This window comes from Typopeltis vanoorti, chromosome 2 (genome assembly GCF_054136105.1).
Source record: "Typopeltis vanoorti isolate ZY-2024b chromosome 2, IOZ_Tvanoo_1.0, whole genome shotgun sequence".
In the NCBI taxonomy this organism is placed as follows: domain Eukaryota; kingdom Metazoa; phylum Arthropoda; class Arachnida; order Uropygi; family Thelyphonidae; genus Typopeltis; species Typopeltis vanoorti.
This window is the reverse complement of record NC_143550.1, coordinates 133,800,654-133,819,762: the sequence shown is the minus strand read 5'-3', so window position 1 is coordinate 133,819,762 and position 19,109 is coordinate 133,800,654. Positions and strand designations below refer to the sequence as shown.

The following is a 19,109-nucleotide window of genomic DNA, read 5'->3' as shown; positions in this document are numbered from 1 at the left end:
ACAGTCCTTAGGGAGGCAGTTGAATGTATGAATGAATATAATATGCCCGAGCGAATAAGGACAACAAATCAGAGTGGGATAGTTAATATACGGCATCAAGGTAGGATTGGGACTAATGGGGGTCTTAAATTCATGTACACTAATGCTAGGAGTATTAGGTACAAGAAGGAAGAGTTTTTGGCCATGGTTGGCACTTCCAGACCACAGGTTATTGGTATTAGTGAATCATGGCTGACTGTAGATGATATAGCTAGTGGGATTGAATGTGATGGGTATAGTGTGTTCAGGAATGACAGGGAGAATAAAATGGGGGGAGGAGTGTTGTTGATGATAGCTGATGAGCTACAGCCAAGGAGAATAGAAGTTGAATTGCAGGATAGAGAAAAGAGCACATTTGAGCCCATTTGGTGTGAGATTGTGGCTAGCAGAACTAAATATACAATTGGGTGCTGCTATAGACCAGGTGATGGAAAAGTTGGTGGTGACAGTATGCACAAGCAAATAGAAGAAATGAGTGGAAGGAGGGTAATTATTATGGGAGATTTCAACTATGGTCGCATTGATTGGAGTGAGGAGAGGACACACCGGAGGAAGGAATTGGATTTTATGCAGTTATTAAGGGATAACTATCTGCGACAGCACGTAATGGAAAATACTACGGGTTAGAGAGTGCTTGACCTAGTAATTACATCTGAGGATTTGGCTGTAACAAATATGACCACATTGCCACCAATTGGTGAGAGTGATCATAGGGTCTTGACTTGGGAGGTGGCTAAAGGTGTAGAATTTTCAATTAAGACAGGGTACATGTGGAATTATCGGGCTGGAAAGTATGACAAGCTTAGGAGTTTGATTGGTTCAGTGCCATGGCATGTACAACTGCAAGGACTAGAAGTTGATAGTGCATGGGAGGCAGTTAAGAGGTGTTTGCATGAAGCAATGGCTGACTGTATACCTAGAGTCCGAATAATAAATAAACTAGTGGTTAAATGGATGAAGAACACCATTAAGCTTGAGCTGCAAAAAAAGAAACAACTATGGAGGGAATTTAAGGAGAAAGGTGACCAGCAGGCACATGAACAGTATAAAGCGCAGGCCAGAAGGGTAACGAGTGTGGTAAGAAAAGCAAAAAAGCATTACGAAAGAACATTGGCCATGCAGGCTAAAGAGAATTCTAAACAGTTTTTTAGATATGTAGCAAGTAAAAGGAAAAATGTACATGGCAGAATGATTTTAAAGAATGCTGATGGTTAGGAGGTAACTGAATCAGTTGATCTAGTTGAGTTACTGAGTGAGCACTTTGCAAGTATATATATCACCCAGGTGGTGACATTGCAGAAATGAATAAACCAGTAGACTATATGAGACTATATGAGAATTGTGGTGAATGAAGTGGAGGTGAGTAGTCTATTGCATAACCTCAATGTCAATACATCTGTGGGATTGGATGGTATACCAGCTCGTGTTGTACGAGAAGCAGCTAAAGAATTGTCAGTACCCTTAACCATTTTGTTTAATTTGAGTCTCGGGTCTGGGTTAGTTCCGAGGGGGTAGAAAGAGGGGAAAATAGTTCTACTGCATAAAGGTGGTTCCAAGACTGCTGTTGTAAATTACCGACCGATTAGCATATCAGGAATCATTGTCAAGGTCTTAGAGAAATTAGTCAAGAAAAGAATACAGAATTGGATAGATGAAAATGGGATATTATATCGGGGACAACATGGTTCTGTGAAGGGTAGATCATGCCTCAGTAACTTGCTCACGTTTTATAACACAGTGACGGCTGAACTGGATAGGGGTAATGGGTTTACAGTGATACTACTGGACCTTGCCAAGGCCTTTGACAGGATACCACATGGAACCCTAATCAATAAACTGGAGCAGATGGGGATAGATATAGGGTTGGTGAGATAAATAGGAGGGTAGTTGAAGGAGAGATACCAGAGAGTGGTTTATTCAGGAGTGTAGTCTAAAAGACGGCTTGTGACTAGTGATGTGCTGCAGGGCTCTGTTCTTGGACCACTGCTTTTCAATTTGTTCATCAATGATATAGGAAAGGATTTGAGAGGAAGTGTTCACTTGTTTGTTGATGATGCAAAGTTGGGTAGAGCAATTGTGAGTGCACAGGATGTCAAAATTTTACAGGATGATTTGGATAGTTTGGAAGACTGGGCTAGAAAAAATGGATGTAAATTTTTTAATGTGCCAAAGTGTAAGGTTATGCACTTTGGGGTGAAAAGAATAGCAGCAGTATATCGCATTGGTGGAACTGTACTCCAGGAGATTGATGAGGCCAGGGATTTGGGAGTGTTGATGGATAGGGAATTGAAGTTTAGGGGGCACATTGCAAAAGTGACTAAATCAGCTCATCAACTCACTTGGCCTCTGAAAAATACTTTAACATGCAGAGACAAACAAGTTGTTGTTCCTCTGTATCGAGCCTTGATAAGATCCCCATCTGGACTACTGTGCCCAGTTATGGGCACCAGGGTTTCTTAGTGACGGGGAGGAAGTGGAGAGGATCCAGAGACGAGTGACCAAGGTGATAGCAGGTCTGTGGAATGAACCTTATGAGAATAGGTTGAAGATTTGTGGGTTGCAGAAATTGGACGATAGGCGAAGGAGGGGGGTGATATGATTGAGACATTCAAATTACTGAAGGGTTTCTATAAGATTGATTCAGATGATATTTTTGAAAATATGACTGGTGGTGGGAGGACTAGGGGCCATGCATGGAAACTGGGCAAGAGGGTGGTTGACAAGGGAGTTAGAGCTAGGTTTTTTACTTGGAGAGTGGTGAATGAGTGGAATAAGCTTCCAGAGTCTGTTGTGGGTGCTACAATCGTGAATGAGTTCAAGGCAAGGTATGATAGATACTGTGTCAATGTCGAATAGTTGTTCTTGACATGATGTTAGGGCCTCCCTCGATGAGTCTGTCGATGCCTTGGAGTTGCCCGGAACAACAACAATAATAATAATAATAATAATAATAATAATAATAATCTTTGTTATATTCCCATGCTTTCTCGACTATTTATCATAAAATGAAGATCTGATCCTGACAGCCTCTATTTGGCCTGAATCCAGCTTGTTCTTCACCAAGCTTTTCTTCCAAAATTCTTCTCAACTGTTTCTCAAGTATACTTGCATAGATCTTGCCAGGAACACTCAATAGGGAAATACCTCTGTAATTCTCACATTCAGTTTTATTTCCCTTTATATATATGGGCACTATTAGAACTCTACTCCAATCATCAGGAATTTGTCCCTCTGTCCAGGCTTTCTGAACTATGCAGTGCAGCCACTGTAAGACTTTTATACCACCATACTTCTTGTATGACTATGATAGAAAAAAGAAGAGTATGATTGTGAACGTAACCAAAACGAAGGAGCGAGTGCTGTATGGAGATTCGTTAGTACGAGGTGTGATAGTAGAGAATTTGACAAAATCGTACCAACCTGATGCAACCATTAAGGACATAAGCGAGTCTATTAGGGAGCAAAAGCAAAGAGTGAAAGAAATGATAGTTATGGCAGGTATGAATGATTTGAAAGGAGATAAAATGGAAATGATAGAGAACCTGAATGAATTGTTTGAGGTAGCAAAAGAAAAGAGTGAGAGAGTTAGGATGATTAGTCTTTTGCCACAGTATGACAGTTAAAGAGTTTAGGAGGAGGGCCATAATTGCAAATGACTTATGCGTGGGTTATGCATGGCGAGTGGTGTGGAATTTGTGGACGTGTGGAGTGAGTTCGATGGGTGAAAGGATCTATATAAGATGGATGGTTTGCATTTGAATGGATTTGGTTTAAGAAGACTTGAAAAAGTGTTGTTGAATGAAGTGGACGTGCAGAATCAGAGAAACTAGATTTATTAAGGGGTGGGGAAAGTAGATATGCAGACCTTAGGGAGGCAGTTGAGTGTATGAATGAGTATAATATGCCTGAGTGAGTAAGGTAGATTCGCTCAGGCATAATTGTATATTTTGTTCTGCTAGCCACAATCTCACACCAAATGGCCTCAAATGTGCTCTTTTCTCTATCCTGCAATTCAACTTCTATTCTCCTTGGCTGCAGCTCATCAGCTATCATCAATAATACTCCTCCCCCTATTTTATTCTCCCTGTCATTCCTGAATATACTATACCCCTCACATTCAATCCCATTAGCTATATCATCTTCAGTCAGCCATGTTTGACTAATGCCAATAACCTGTGGTCTGGAAGTGCCAACCATGGCCAAAAACTCTTCCTTCTTGTTCATAATACTCCTAGCATTAGTATACATGAATTGCAGACCTCCGTTGGCCCCATTCCTACCTTGATGCCTTATACTAACTATCCCATTTTTATTTGTTTGTATAAGGCATCAAGGTAGGAATGGGATCAACGGAGGCCAAAGATGATTTGGATAGTTTGGAGGACTGGGCTAAGGAAATGGATGTCAATTTAATGTGGCAAAGTGTAAGGTTATGTTTTCTTTTAGGCTTGCATGGTGATCCGAATGCATTTTTGAAAATTATGGAGACAACTACCGTGTTTGAATAAAAACTTTAGTTTAATATAACTAAAATCTACAATTCGACGTTTTGACCTTTATGTCAAGGTCATCTTCTGGAGCGTACAAATATACACAAGAAACAAGCTATACTACAATCAAACTGGTTCGTTAAAGACACTGACCAGTCGCTACCACAACTGTTGGCCTGACCTCCGGTGGGAAAAAAAAAAAAAAATTAAAAATAAAAAATTATACATCAACGCTAGAGTCCTATTATAAGTGTTGTCTACTATATACATATATTAACATTATTCCAGCCAGTTGGAGTGGAATGGTTTCTAATACTAGCGGATTGCCTAGAGTCCTGACTTATGTTGAATCTTTCATATTAGGTTGGCTGAATGTGTGCCATCCAGATCCTTGGAATTTTCATACCATCTTTGTTATTGATATTTGGGTGGTTTATCAGGATTTCGCAGGATTCCTTAAATTTTCTTTCGTACTAGGTTTTTGTGCGGTGTAAGGAGCAGGTGCTTTTCCAGTTGATTTGGTGTAAGGTGTTAAGTGCGTGGTCTGAGAGGCCTGCTTCACCATAATGGTTATATTTAATGTATCTAATGTGTTCTTTCTTGCGTATAGGGATTGTCCGTCCTATTTCACCAATGTACGGTAAGTTACAGGTGCAGCGGATGCAATAGACTCCAGGATGTGCTAATGGGAGGAGAGGATCCTTAGAGGAGCTGAATATGGTTTTAAATTTAGTGGGTGGTTTAAAGTGGCATTTAGGTTATAATGTTGTAGGATTCTGTTGATTTTTTCTGATAATCCTTTAATGTATGCGATGGCTATGGTTTTACTGTAATCTAGATTCGTTTTTGTGGTGGTTTTATAGAGTATTTTATTGAGTAATTTTGTTATAGCCATTATTTATGAATGTGTCACTAATGATTTTTAGTTCTTGTTTCAGGGCTTGCTGGTTAGAGCAAATAGTTGTGGCTCTGTTTTTAAGGGTGTTAATGACTCCATATTTTTGTGCTGAGTGGTGGTATGAATTCGCATGTATGTATTGGCCCGTGTGTGTCAGTTTTCGGTAGACTGTGACGGATAGACTGCCTGAAGGAAGACGTGTGTCTAGTGTGTCTAGGAACGGGAGTGCATTTTGGTTTTCAATTTCGATGGTAAATTGTATGCGTTCGTGTTGTTTGTTTAGGTGGCTGAGGAATGTGTTTAGCGTTTGTCGCCCGTGCGGCCAGATCACGAACACGTCGTAGATGTATCTGAGCCAGACTGTCGGTCGTAGCGTGGTGGAATCAAGAGCCCTTTGCTCAAAGGTTTCCATGTAAAAGTTAGTGATTGGGGGAGGATAATGGTGAGCCCATGGCTGTACCTTCCTTTTGTAGGTAGAATTTGTTTTGCCACACGAAGTAACCGAACTTTAGTACGTGGGCAAAGAGGGCCGTAATGTTGGGCGGAAATTTGTTCTGTAGAGGGAGAATTGTGTCATTGATGGGGACATTAGTGAAAAAGGGAAGAAACGTCAAAACTGACTAATAAGTCGTCTTTGTCGAGTGTTATGTTTTTGATTTTGTTTATGAAGTGTTGTGTGTTTTTTTATGTAGGAGGGGGGAATGACCTACCAACTCCTTGAGTGTTGCCGCTAATTTCTTGGCTAGGTGGTAATTGGGACTGTCTATTCCTTCCACGATTGGTCGAAGGGGCACATTTTGTTTGTGTATTTTCGGAACCCCATATATTCTTGGGGGTCGGGCGTAGTGGGGTTTGAGTTTTTTAACCGTGTCTGGTGGCCATGAAGTGACGGACTTTAGTAGTTTTTCTGTTTTATCCTTTATCCTTTTTGTTGGGTTATAATTTACCATTTTATATATGTTGTTATCGGCTACTAGTTGGTTCATTTGCAGTATGTATGTTGACCTGTCAAGGACAAACAGTGGCACTGCCTTTATCCGCTTTCGTTATTATTATGTTTTGTTTGGCTTTTAATGATTTAATTGCTGCTAATTCTGTTTTAGTCAGGTTGTTCTGTATGGTTTTCTTGGTATTTAGGACATTACTGGTTTCTAGTTGTATTTTATCTGCAATATTGTTAGGTAGGGATCTGATGCCTCTTTCAATGTGGTAGATAAAATTGTATTTGTTTACCTTTTTCGGTGCTATTGTGTAGTTCACATCCTTTATTCAGTAACGTAAGTTCGCCATTGTTCAGGGTGTGGCTTGATAGGTTAATCACATGGTTCTTGCTTGTCAGTGGTTGGTCGCTCCTTTTCTCCCTTGTTTGTTGTTAACTGTTTTTTCTAGGGGAAGGAGTCCTCTGATTGGATGGATTCCTGTGATTGGCCGCCATATTTTGCCGTTGTTTCAAACTGTGGAATTTTTTCTTGAGTTTTTCTTTATTCTTTTCCAGGGTATGCTTGGCCAAATTGTCAGTAATTCTTTCAGGTGTTTGTAGAATGTCTGGATTAACATAGTTCGATAGTTCTGATTGTAATTTAGAAACCAGATTTTGTGTTGTAGCTAGGGTTTTGGCGGGCTGTTTGAATCTGTTCTCTAAGCATTACTTTTTCTGTGCGGTCATAGATACGGAGTGCCTTAGCGGAGGTAAATTTCTAAATTACTAATGTAAATGTTAGGAGAAAAAAGAAAAATGTGATTAAGTTCAGCTGACTACACAGAAGCACATTGATGTATTGTTGTGGAAAGTGCGATTTCAGGGGTCAGTGCAATTTTAAATTTTTGAAGGATCGTTGTGTAGTAAGTCAGATAAAAGGTAGAAACTGTACTTCAAAATGTATTGCTAAAGTTTCTTCTTACTCCTCAACTTTCTGTTCATCCACAATGTTTATGCTCTATAGGTTGAAAAATTGGGAACAAAATATTTCTAAAACTTACTTCTTTCATGATTTTTTTTAATTTAAATATGGGACGGAATACCACTCCTATTTTTCAAACTACTACCAAACCTGAATGAATAAAACAGCATCTCTTACTACTGCTCTATTTCTGGAAAGAGTAGTGTAACTTAGGAAAAAAACAGTAGCATCTCTGATCTCAAAAAAGCTGAGTTCATGAATTTATTAACCTTTTGCTTACCCAAGATACTACAGTGCTGTAGGTTTACAAACTTTTTTAGATTGAAATTCTCATAAAATAGTACCATAGCATACTATTTTATCCCATACTTATTTTATTCATTTCTAAGCCTTCTCCAGCATTTCCAAATCACAATGAAAAAATAAATGAGCAAATGTGAACACAACAATCCACATATGGTTTCTGAGCAATGAATTGTACAGTACAATCTCCTTGTATACTTCGCACACTGCTGCTATAATAAAGAACATTTATATGTGCATATCATTCCAGGAATGTGCTGTGTAGTCTTTGAAACATTAAACACCCTCTGAAATTGAGGGCATTGTCGAGCATCACAATCAGATCTCAAATTAGGTCTACCTCCTGTAAAATAATCCTCTAAAATAATAACAGTCCCACCTATACAGTACAAAGCCTTATATCTATGCACTCCGAAGTGCAACAGCACTTATTAACATTAAATCTGCAACCCCACTCATTCATCCAAGGTAAAAGTATATTTTAAATCTTTTTCTAGAGAATGACTTTCTCCAACTTTGCATCATCAGCAAACTGAAGATCCTCGAGTCAATCCACATGAAACATCATTAACAAATAATCTCAACAGGATCAGCCCCAAAACAGAAACCTGCATAATGGTACTGTTTGGCTTTATATTCTGGGACACTGTCTCCCTCCACCCTGATATACAATTTGCTAGTAACATTCAGAGCTCAACTCCAATTCATCTATCCAATTTAATATCCATTTCCATCTTCCCCAGTTTGTACATTTACTTGGCATGTGATAATCAAATGCCTTTCCAAAGTCTAAAAATATCACTGTATATGAGTTTCCTTATCCAACATTACAACACATTTGAAACTTCTAAAAATTTTTTCTAGAAGCTACTAGAAGAAGCTTCAGTTAATAAACAGTAACTTCTGTTAGTAAAACAGACTACGATCTGTTTTACAACATATATCAGAAATTCAAAATGGAAAAGATTTTACTTGTATATAAAGTTAAAATACTTACATCCTGATATCATAGAGCCTCGATAAATCTTATCATCCACTACATCAGTCCAAAAAATCATATCACCATCGGGTGAATGGTAAAAATCAAGTGCTATTGTATTCTTGAGACCAGATATTAATGCTTTCACAGACATGGTATGAAGATCAACACTGCGAAGCTCATGTCGATTAGAAAAAATAATATAAGGAAGGGCAGGATCTGAAACATGAAAGAATAATGGTGTTTACAAGGACAAAATTATGTGGCTCAGGTGTAAGTGAATAAAGTTTTTATTATTATTAAACATGGTTTCTCACTTCATTTCTCTCAAATTTCAGAAAATGTATCTAAACAAATTCTTTGAGGCTAATTGTCAGAAATTTCATGATGACAGCAGCACATCTAATTCTTTTTCCCCACCCTCATCCATCCCAGAATAGCATTCTGCTTAACAGAAGTTAAGCAGAATCTACACAGTAAGCGACTAAGATTTCAATTCTTCACAGCCAACAATAATGTTATATAGTAGTAAATCACCTGATAGTTGTACTGATTAGATTAAGTTAAGTTTATGTTTTGTTATGGTTATCTAATATATTTCTTTATATTTTCAGATATGTGTATATATATATATATATATATATATATATATATATATATATATATATATATGACTATTAAATTATTTAAGGAATTTACAACGCATATTGGAATATTAAGTAAAAGAAACTTTACTAAACACCTCCTATATTTTGGCAATGTCACATTCCCATCTTCATGGGAACATACAACTATGACACGTGCATGCAGTGTACGTGTCATGGTAGTAGACGGGATATCGCAGGCACTACAAAAAGCAAATGAAGCAGAACAGGGAAAACTACTGTTGTTCCTAGAGTCCTAAACGTGCCTCTAGTGGGCTATATCGGGTTGTCTTGGCTGTTGGGCTGAAGTTCTCAAGATGCAAGCTTCCCAAATTTGGGGCAGTCTCATGCACCCAAATTTGTTGAGATTGGAAAGTTTTTTTAGAGCTGAGGCTAATTCCATGAACAATCTTTCATATTTAAATTTGCTGCGGTGTATAAACGTGGCTTTCTTCCAACGTATTCTGTGGCGGGTATCCAGAGCATGGTCCGCCAGCCCAGAGTGGCTGTACTGGTGAAACCAGATATAGCCTTTGTGTTCCAAAATCCTGACATTTGCTTTCCTGCCTGTTTGGCCAAAGTAGGACAGTTTACAGCTACAAGGGGAGCTGGTATACCCCAGGTAGGTCTAGGGGAAGTGGCTGGTCTTTGGTGGCGGGGTTAATGGATGCCAATTTTTTATGTGGTTTGTAACAAGAAGTGAGGTCTTTTTTTTTTTTTTTTTTTTTTTAAGATTTTGGTTAACTTTTCAGAGGTGCCCTGGATATAGGGAATGGTGATGGATTTAGTGTAATCTTTGTTATGGGGGGGGGGGGGGGGGGGGAGTTAACTGGTTTTAATATTTTTTGGATTTTTTGGGGGTTGTTGCCATTGGCTAATAAAGTGGTTAAGGATGTAGTTTAGTTCAGTGGTTAGGGCATTGTCATCTGAACAGATTAATTTTGCCCTGTTATATAGTGTTTTTATAACCCCATATTGTTGTCAGGGGAGGGGAAATTGCTGGTGAATGTATCTGTCTGTATGGGTGGGTTTTCTGTAAACAGAGAAAATCAAGGATCCATTAGGCTGGCGAGTGATTAGAGTTTCTAGGAAAGTGAGACTGTTGTTTTCCTCCATTTCCAAGGTGAACTGGATTCCTGGGTGTTGGTTGTTAAAGTGTGTTAAGAAGGAGTGGAGGGTATCTGATCCATGTGGCCAACTAGCAAACATATCATCAACGTAGCGAAGCCAAACAGTGGGTTTTTGTGGGGCTGAGTTTAAGGCTTTCTCTTCAAAAGTCTCCATAAAGAAGTTGGCAGGGGTGGGGAGAGTGGTGAACCCATGGATGTCCCCCTCTATCTCTTTGTAGAATTTTCCTTGCCAAACGAAATAGCCCGAGTTCGTTGTGAACTGAAATAGTGCTGATATCGGTATGAAATTTGGCTTGGATGAGCTCTAAGGTTTCCTTGAGTGGACATTTGTGAATAGGAAGGAAATGTCAAAATTGACCATTATGTCAGTATGTTGGAGTGAGAGATTTTCTATACTGACTTTGAAGTGGGCTGAGTTTATTGTGCGTGATGGTGTGTTGCCAGTATAGTGTGTGAGCACTTTGGCTAAATGTTTGGATAATTTGTACGTGGGGGAATCAATGCCATCCACTATGGGACGTAATGGCACATTTTGTTTATGTATTTTTGGGTGCCCATATATATGGGAGGGCAGGTCTAGAGTTAAAAGGTTTTAATTTGTTAGTAACTTTCACAGGCCAAGAAGTGACGTTCTTAAGGAGCCTTTGGAGTGTTCTAATTTTGGAGCTGGTTGTTTTTGGTGGTCTTGCTTTGGTGAGAACACAGGCTACATCCAGTCTGGTATTGTTGGTGATATGGTTTGGAAGGTAGCGGATACCACGTTGTATCTGAATCATTATTTCTTAGGCCAGTATTTTCTTAGGAGTTATGACGAAATTGTGGCCATGTGCCAGTGCGTTGAGTGCATCAGGCTTCATAGTAACAGAAGAAAGGTTGATTACATTGTGGAGTGGTTGTTGAGGTTCGAAGGTAGAGTCCTTTTTGAAGTTTTCAAATTTTTTGATGTGCCGACTTCGTATATTTTCAAATTCATTTGCTGCCAAAGTGCACAAGACGTCGTAGAGAATCATCCAAAGGATGTGGTTTAGCGTGTCAGAAAGCTCTTCCAATTGAAGGTGAGTTAGCAGGATTTTTAATCTGGTGTACAGGCAAATTGGATTTCAGAACACAGACAATTTACAGAAAAAAAAATACTAGTAGTGGTGGCTGTAAGATGGTATTGTGTGTAGATGATAATGGTAGTAGTGGTTTTGTGTAGTTGGTGGATTAAATCGTGGAGACAGAGTTGTATAGTGCCCTCCCTCGATGGGACCTTGGAGCTGTCACATAATATACCTTTTATCATTGAATCTCTATAAAATATGTTAGCCTTATTTGCAGTCTTTTGCACTTTCATTCTTTCTCTATTCACTTTTTCTTTCATAATCCTGCTTGTTATACCACATGTTGTTTCTCCAATCAACCTTCTAGTGGGCAGAATTACATCCTAGACAGTTACTCCTAGTTGTTTTCATGACATAGTGAGGTTGTCTTAGGAATTTCGCATGCATTTCTACCAGTGACTTTGCTATTCAGTTTAAAGCAGGCTTCATCAAGATACATGCTCTTGATGAAGATCATTAATTCCAATCTTCTTGTTCATTAATTCCGATCTTTACAGTTTTCCTTAATGTGGCAGCTCAGGAACAATTCCATCTTCTTAGAATCTTTTTCTTAATTTATAAGAATTCTTCTTTCTGCACTTCCTGTACTCTTTCAGTATTTCTTGGTTTCCAGAGAAATTCTCAATGATGAAAACTCTTTGAGCTGTTATATATACAGTGTGTGTGTGTGTGTGTGTGTGTTCTTGTAGATAGGCTTATACTTTAGTAACACATGATTATTAAATTATTTAAGGAATTTATAATGTACTGGAATATTAATTAAAAGAAACTTTAATAAATACCTCCTATATTTCAGCAATGTCACATTGCTATCTTCATGGGAACATACAACTATGACACGTGCATGCAGGCACTACAAAAAGCAAATGAGGCAGAAGAGAGAAAACTACTGTTGTTACTAGAATCCTAAAGGTGTCCCCTAGCAGCTATACTGGGTTGTCTTGACTGTTGGGCTAAGTTCTCAAGATGTAGGCTTCCCAAATTTGGGGCAGTCTCATGCACCCAAATTTGTTGAGGTTGGAAAGTTTTTTTAGAGCTGAGGCTGATTCCATGAACAATCTTTCGTATTTAAATTTGCTATGGTGTATTAACATGGCTTTCTTCCAACATATTCTGTGACAGGTATCCAGAGCATGGTCTGCAAGCCCAAAGTGGTTGTAATGGTGAAATCGGATATAGTCTTTGTGTTGTAACATCCTGACATTTGAAATCTTTGAGACATTGAGGTGGGGCATGATCCAAAAAAGGTTGAGAAACATTGCCCTAGATCTACCTGGGGTATACCAGGTCCCTTGTAGCTGTAAAGATTTCGATGCCCCCCCCCCAGCATAATAGTCAGCCAAATTCTGAAAAAGCATAATATAAATATGTACATGTACATTTTCTAATTGCCCCAAAAATATTCAAATTGCCCCCCTGTGGGGCATACACCCCATGTTGAGAAACATTGGTCTAGGGGAAATGAACCTAGGGGAAATTAGTCTGGGGGGGGGGGGGGGGAACCATAGTAATGGGATATCACACAAAGATTCCTCTCATCATGACAAGAGGAATCTTTATGGTATACTTTATGGTACACAGACCAGAAGGGTAACTAGTGTGGTAAGAAAAGCAAATTATGAAAGGAAATCAGCAACACAGGCTAAAGAGAATCTCAAACAGTTCTTTTGATATGCTGCAAGTAAAAGAAAGTAAAAGAAAAAATGTATACAGCAGAATGATTTTAAGGAATGCTGATGGTAGAAAGGTAACTGAATCAGTCAAAATAGTAGAATTACTAAGCGAACACTCTGCAAGAGTGTATCATCTAGGAATGATATTGCAGGAATGAGGAAACCAATTGCTTATAAGGTAACTGAGGTGAACGAAATGGTGGTGAATAGCATATTACAGAACCTTAATGTGAACACATCTGTGGGATTAGATGGTATACCAGCTTGAGTCTTATGTGAAGCAGCAAAGGAATTGTCAGTGTCCTTGACCATATTGTTTAATCTAAGTCTCAGCTCTGGGTTAGTCCTGAGGGGGTGGAAACAGGGGAAAAATATTCCATTACATAAAGGAGGCTCCAAGATTGCTGTTGCAAATTACCAACTGATCAGCATATCAGGAGTCATTGTCAAAGTATTGGAGAGGTTGGTCAAGAACAAAATACAGAAGTGAACAGATGGAAATGGGATACTGTATGGGAGGAGAGGGATAGCATGGTTCTGTGAAGGGTAGATCGTGCCTCAGTAACTTGCTCTCGTTTTATAACACAGTGACGGCTGAACTGGATAATTGTAATGGGTTTACAATCATAATGCTGGACTGTGTGCAAAGGCCTTTAAGAGGATACCACATGAAATTCTAAAGAGTAAACTGCAGCAGGTGGGGATGGATATAGTGTTGGTGAGATGGATAGGAGGGTGGTTGATGGAGAGATTTAGAGAGTAATTTATTCAGGAGTAGAGTCCAAAAAGAAAGCCTGTGATCAGTGGTGTACTGCAGGGTTCTGTTCTTGGACCAATGCTATTTAATTTGTTCATTAATGATATAGGAAAGGATCTGAGAGGAACTGTTCAGTTATTTGCCGATGATGCAAAGTTGGGGAGAGCAATAATGAATACACATGATGTCAAAATTTTGCAGGATGATTTGGATAGATTGGCAGACTGGGCTAAGGAGAATGGATATGAGTTTAATGTGGCAAAGTGTAAGGTTATGTATGCATTTTGGGGTGAAAAGATTATTAACCTCCGTAACTCAGTTGATACAAGCCTCTATAGCTGTCGATACAGATGAAGCCCTATGGTCAGAAAGACCTGGGTTGGATTCCTGTAAGTGACACGAGGAACCTTTATCAGGTCTCTTTTGACTAAAGGCAAGCTAGTCGGTCTCATACAAAAGTAGGAGGTTTTTTTCTCCTGGAAACTCGAGCTTTGTGTCCCCCAGACAGGCAAACCAGTCCCGTGAACACATGTAACTACACACATAAGACACACCGTGAGGCATGGGACTAACCACCTTATCCTTGAGTTACGGTTGCGGTTAATAATTAGGAAAGAAAAAAAAACACTGACCCGCAAAAAAAAAGGTGGGGGGGGGGGTACGAAACGAAAGATTATCAGTGGTATACCACATTATCAGATTACTTGGTTACTAAAGAATACTTTGAGGAGTGGAGATAAGCAGGTTACTGTTCCTCTTTATTGAACCTTGATAAAAACCCCATCTTGATTACTGTGCACAGATCAGGGTGCCAGGGTTTCTTGGTGATGGGGAGGAGGTAAAGAGGATCCAGAGGGAAGTGACCAAGTAGCTAGTCTATGGCATGAACCTTACAACAATTGGTTGAGGATTTGTGGGTTAAAGAAACTGGTAGATAGGCAGAAAAGGGGTGATATGATTGAGACATTCAAATTACTGAGAGGTTTTTACAAGATTAATTCAGAGGAAATGCTTCAGAACTGGTGTGGTGGGAGAACTAGGGGCCATCCATGGAAACTGAGCAAGAGTGTTCGATCTAGGTTTTTAACTTGGAGAATGGTGAATGAGTGGAATAAGCTGCCAGAGCCTGTTGTGGGTGCCATGACTGTGAATGAGTTCAAAGCAAAGTGTAATAGTGTGAAAATGCTGAATAGTTCTTGACATGATGTTTAGGAGGGGCTCCCCCAATGAGTCTAAGGACTCTTTGGAGTTGCACATAATAATAATTAATCAGAAAGGGATGAAAACATATTTTGCAGGTGTGAAGATCAGAGATGTTAGTGAGGCTATTAGCTTGCAGAAGGGAGAAGCAAAAAAAGATGACTGTTATGGCATGAATAAACAATTTGAAAGGAGAGAATCATGCAATTAGAGAAGGTACGAACCAGTTGTTGAAAGAAGCAAACATGAAGAGTAAGGAAGTAAAGATTAGGAGTCTGCAACCTCAGCATGATAGGACAGACCTGAGAAGTGGAGCGAAGATTGTTAATGAGTGAGAAGACTATGCAGGAGGAATGATGTGTAATTTATAAATGTCTAGAGAATTTGATGGACAAAAGCATTTGTGTATGACTGATGAGTTACATTTAACCACCCAACCCGCCAAGACATATATATATATATATATATATATATATATATATATATATATATATATATATATACACACGTCCAGGTTACCATGGGTGCGAAGTGCATATTAAAATTGTAATACCATTGATATTACATTGAAACATATGATGGATACGAAGCGTAGAAGAGTGATGTATTTTATTCATATTGATGGCGACGTGATTAAATGATTATGGAGAAGAGGTTTGGAAAAAGTGTATTTAGTGAGAGTTTGGAAGTGCAAAACTAGGGAAACTAGAGATATATTAGGGGGAATGCAATCAATCATGTGTCTGGCCACCCCTGGGATTAATGAGCATGTGTACAAAAATGATTATGCAATGCTGAATGTGATTTCACAAGTTTCCAATTCAAATGGATTTGTAATGGCATTACACAAGGGTAATTGTGTTGTGGTTACAAGGGGTTGTGGAAATGCATTTCCACATACTCTTGTAACCACAATTACCCTTGTGCATTGTCAGGAATAATGGAGAGGATTTTTTTTTGCATTGGTCATCTAGACCAAAATTATATTACATTATATAATAATATATATTATATTTATATATTATATATTATTATATATATCTCTTCCAACTTAAAAATATACGTTGTATTTTTTTAAGTTGTTCTAACTGGTGCGCTATTGTTTATTGCGTGTGTGCGTGCAGGCTCTCGTGAACGCCAATATTGAATAACTGCAGTATGGCTATCTAGGATGTTATAACTTAAATTGCTGTTTAAGTGTTCAGGATTCAGGATGATTTCCCTGGATTCTACAATTTTTATTTCGAACTCATCACCACAGTGAAAAATATTTTTTGATTTATCCCAGCAAACGGAGTGACTTTGGAGATCATCATTAGGATTGATTGAAAAAAGAATATGACTGGATAACGCAGTTGCACGTGATCTTTTATAGGAAATGTCTCTCTTATGCTCCTCTATACGTTGTTCAATAGATTTGTTGGTTTGTCCAAAATAAGATATATATTGTGGCAGTTGAGAGTCAAGACAGCCAACCATTAACGATAATTAAGTAAAGAGAAATTAAAGACAAAGAAGGGTAGTGGAAGTACGGAGTATAACAAAAGGCACAGCCGACAAGAATAAATACTGAATGTAAAACTACAGCATTTTTACAATAGCATTACACTTATCTACTATAAGTATAATAAATTTTTGGTTGCTGTAAGTTTCTAAAAGTTTCAAGTTTCTTCCCTTTTACAAATGTATTTACAACTGACAAAAAGCTTAGTGAAATTGTTTTATTATTTTTGAATATCTGTTACTTTATGTCATCATTCATTTCTATATCATAGTTATTGACTATTATTTTGCAGAGCATAAATACTGAATAAGGGAAAAGCACACTTAGTCTATATTTAAATACTTGCCTGTACTTTTACAAGTAAAATGGTCTTGTTCAAGTTCATATCCAGGCTCACATTCACACTTATGGGTATGCTTCAGCTGAGTACATCCTTGACTGCAAACTCCCCATTCATCACATGGTGCTGCATCTACAAAACCAGTGGCACTTGTTTAAATATATTATTACAGTTTTCCAACATTTTATATTGGTTTTATAAGCAAGTAATATTTTGCTCTTCCAAATATACATGCATGAGCACAAGAATGTATGAGCATGCACACACACAATTACATGAGAAATGCAATTATATGAGAAATTAATAGTAATGAATGGCGTAATTGTTATTACTAACATATGCTTTAAATAACTTTTAAACAATGATTAATCAATTATGTGTGCAAATCACTGCATATGCATCAAATATATTAAATGCTTATCACTCTAAGAACATACACCCAATAGATGTAACACTAAAAGACTACATATAAAAAGGTAAATAGGTATTAAACAAGGAATCTTTAAGAGTTCTAAGTTGAAATTAAACATTCATCCAAGGTTTTGGGAAGTGTCTGTGTTGTGAGACTTGAGTCAAAGGATAAGTGCAGTGTAGATGTTGAGTCCAAGTCTAAAAAACATACACAATTATTTGGTTAAAAAAAAAAAAAAGAGATGGTATTTAATTTACATTTGTCAATAATTTTCAGTTGTTACTTTATAATTAATTAATTTAATTATAAAGTAACAACTTTATAATTGAAAATATTTAATTAGCACTATTATTTGCATTTTATTTTGTTTAAGCACATTCTTTTTTTTTTCTTTTTTATCACACTTCATTTATATCTCATCTCATCATCTCATCTTCCTTATACCCTCTTTTACTTTGCGGTGTCGAGGGTCCATTGATCATAGGACCTCACTCCGTTTACAGGATAAGGTGGTCAGCCTTATGCTCCGGAGTATCCTATGGCCTGTAGTGTTGAGTTCTCAAGGCCAGTTTGCCTGCTTTGCGAGATGAAAAACCCCAGAATAAACTGGGGAAAAAACCCTGCTGTCCACGCCCAAGACTGGCTAACTCGGCTATGGCTGAGGAAGATACTTCAGCTCCTCACGTCACCGACGGGAATCGAACCTAGGACGCTCCTTCCCCAGGCATATGGTTGCGAAGCACATAGCCACTAGGCTAACCGTGCGGACTCTTCATTTATTTTTATATATATATACATACACACACACACATAATATATAAATGTCAAGCTTCTGTAGCCTCATTCAGTTTCGATGATTGGCTTTCGCTGGACCAGAGTTCAAATCCCAACTAAGGTGCAAAGTACCTTTATCAGGGCTTTTCAACTGAGGATGAGTTAACCAGTCAAATATGAATGTTAAAAGATATGAAGTTAGCAGAGTTTCTTCCCAGAAACTCGGGGCATTTTAAAATAGGTGAATTAACTGATCTCATAAGGAAGTGCAAGACTTTCTTCCTGAAAACTCTGATTTTTCCTCCCATAAAACAAGCAAACTGACCAGAAGAATGCATACAACAGACAGCTATATTATGTTGTACAGATGGGATCAACTGATCTATGAGAGCACTAATAAAGCTTCCAAGAAGTCAGTTTACTTAGGCATGACAGGCTATTAAGCCTAACATGCAAGGGAAAATGGTTTGAGATGGGATATACATATAAACCCTTATTTTACTTAAATGTTAGATAAAAATTTAGAATGAAGACCATTGATTATCCTTGAATATGTAGATTATGTGAAATATTTGTGTTTAAAAGATACTTAGTAAAATGGAATGTGTTTTCACACTTCATTTGGCAAATTTTGAAATACCCTGTATTTGGAATACTGTATTTGAAATTGGGTCATTCTTTTTGAAAGAATGACCCGATTTCAAATAATTATATTTAATAATGAAAATGTGGTACAGTTACAAAATAAATTGCCAAGTATGAAGTAAGGCCTAAAGTTGCACTCACCACAATTACAAATGCTCAATGTCGCATTCATTTGTGGTTCGTGGTTGCAGAGATATACAATTTTCAAATCGGGACATTCTTTCTGAAACACCCTGTATAAAAACAAAATTAATCATTTTAATTACATTTTAATTCTATGTATACATAATTATATTTTATTATAAAGTAACTTTATG

General features: G+C 37.9%; 1 protein-coding gene across 1 annotated transcript in view; it reads right to left on the bottom strand.

The window, feature by feature from the left end:
- The window catches only part of LRP1 (LDL receptor protein 1), a 1,646,373-nt gene that overhangs the window by 1,230,418 nt on the left and 396,846 nt on the right, over window positions 1-19,109 (bottom strand). Inside the window, exons 25-26 of the mRNA XM_090402369.1 lie at window positions 16,968-17,093; window positions 8,629-8,829 (exon numbers count right to left, since the gene is read on the bottom strand). Of these exons, the coding sequence (XP_090258495.1) occupies window positions 8,629-8,829; window positions 16,968-17,093 (327 nt within the window). The remainder of the gene's footprint in view (window positions 1-8,628; window positions 8,830-16,967; window positions 17,094-19,109) is intronic.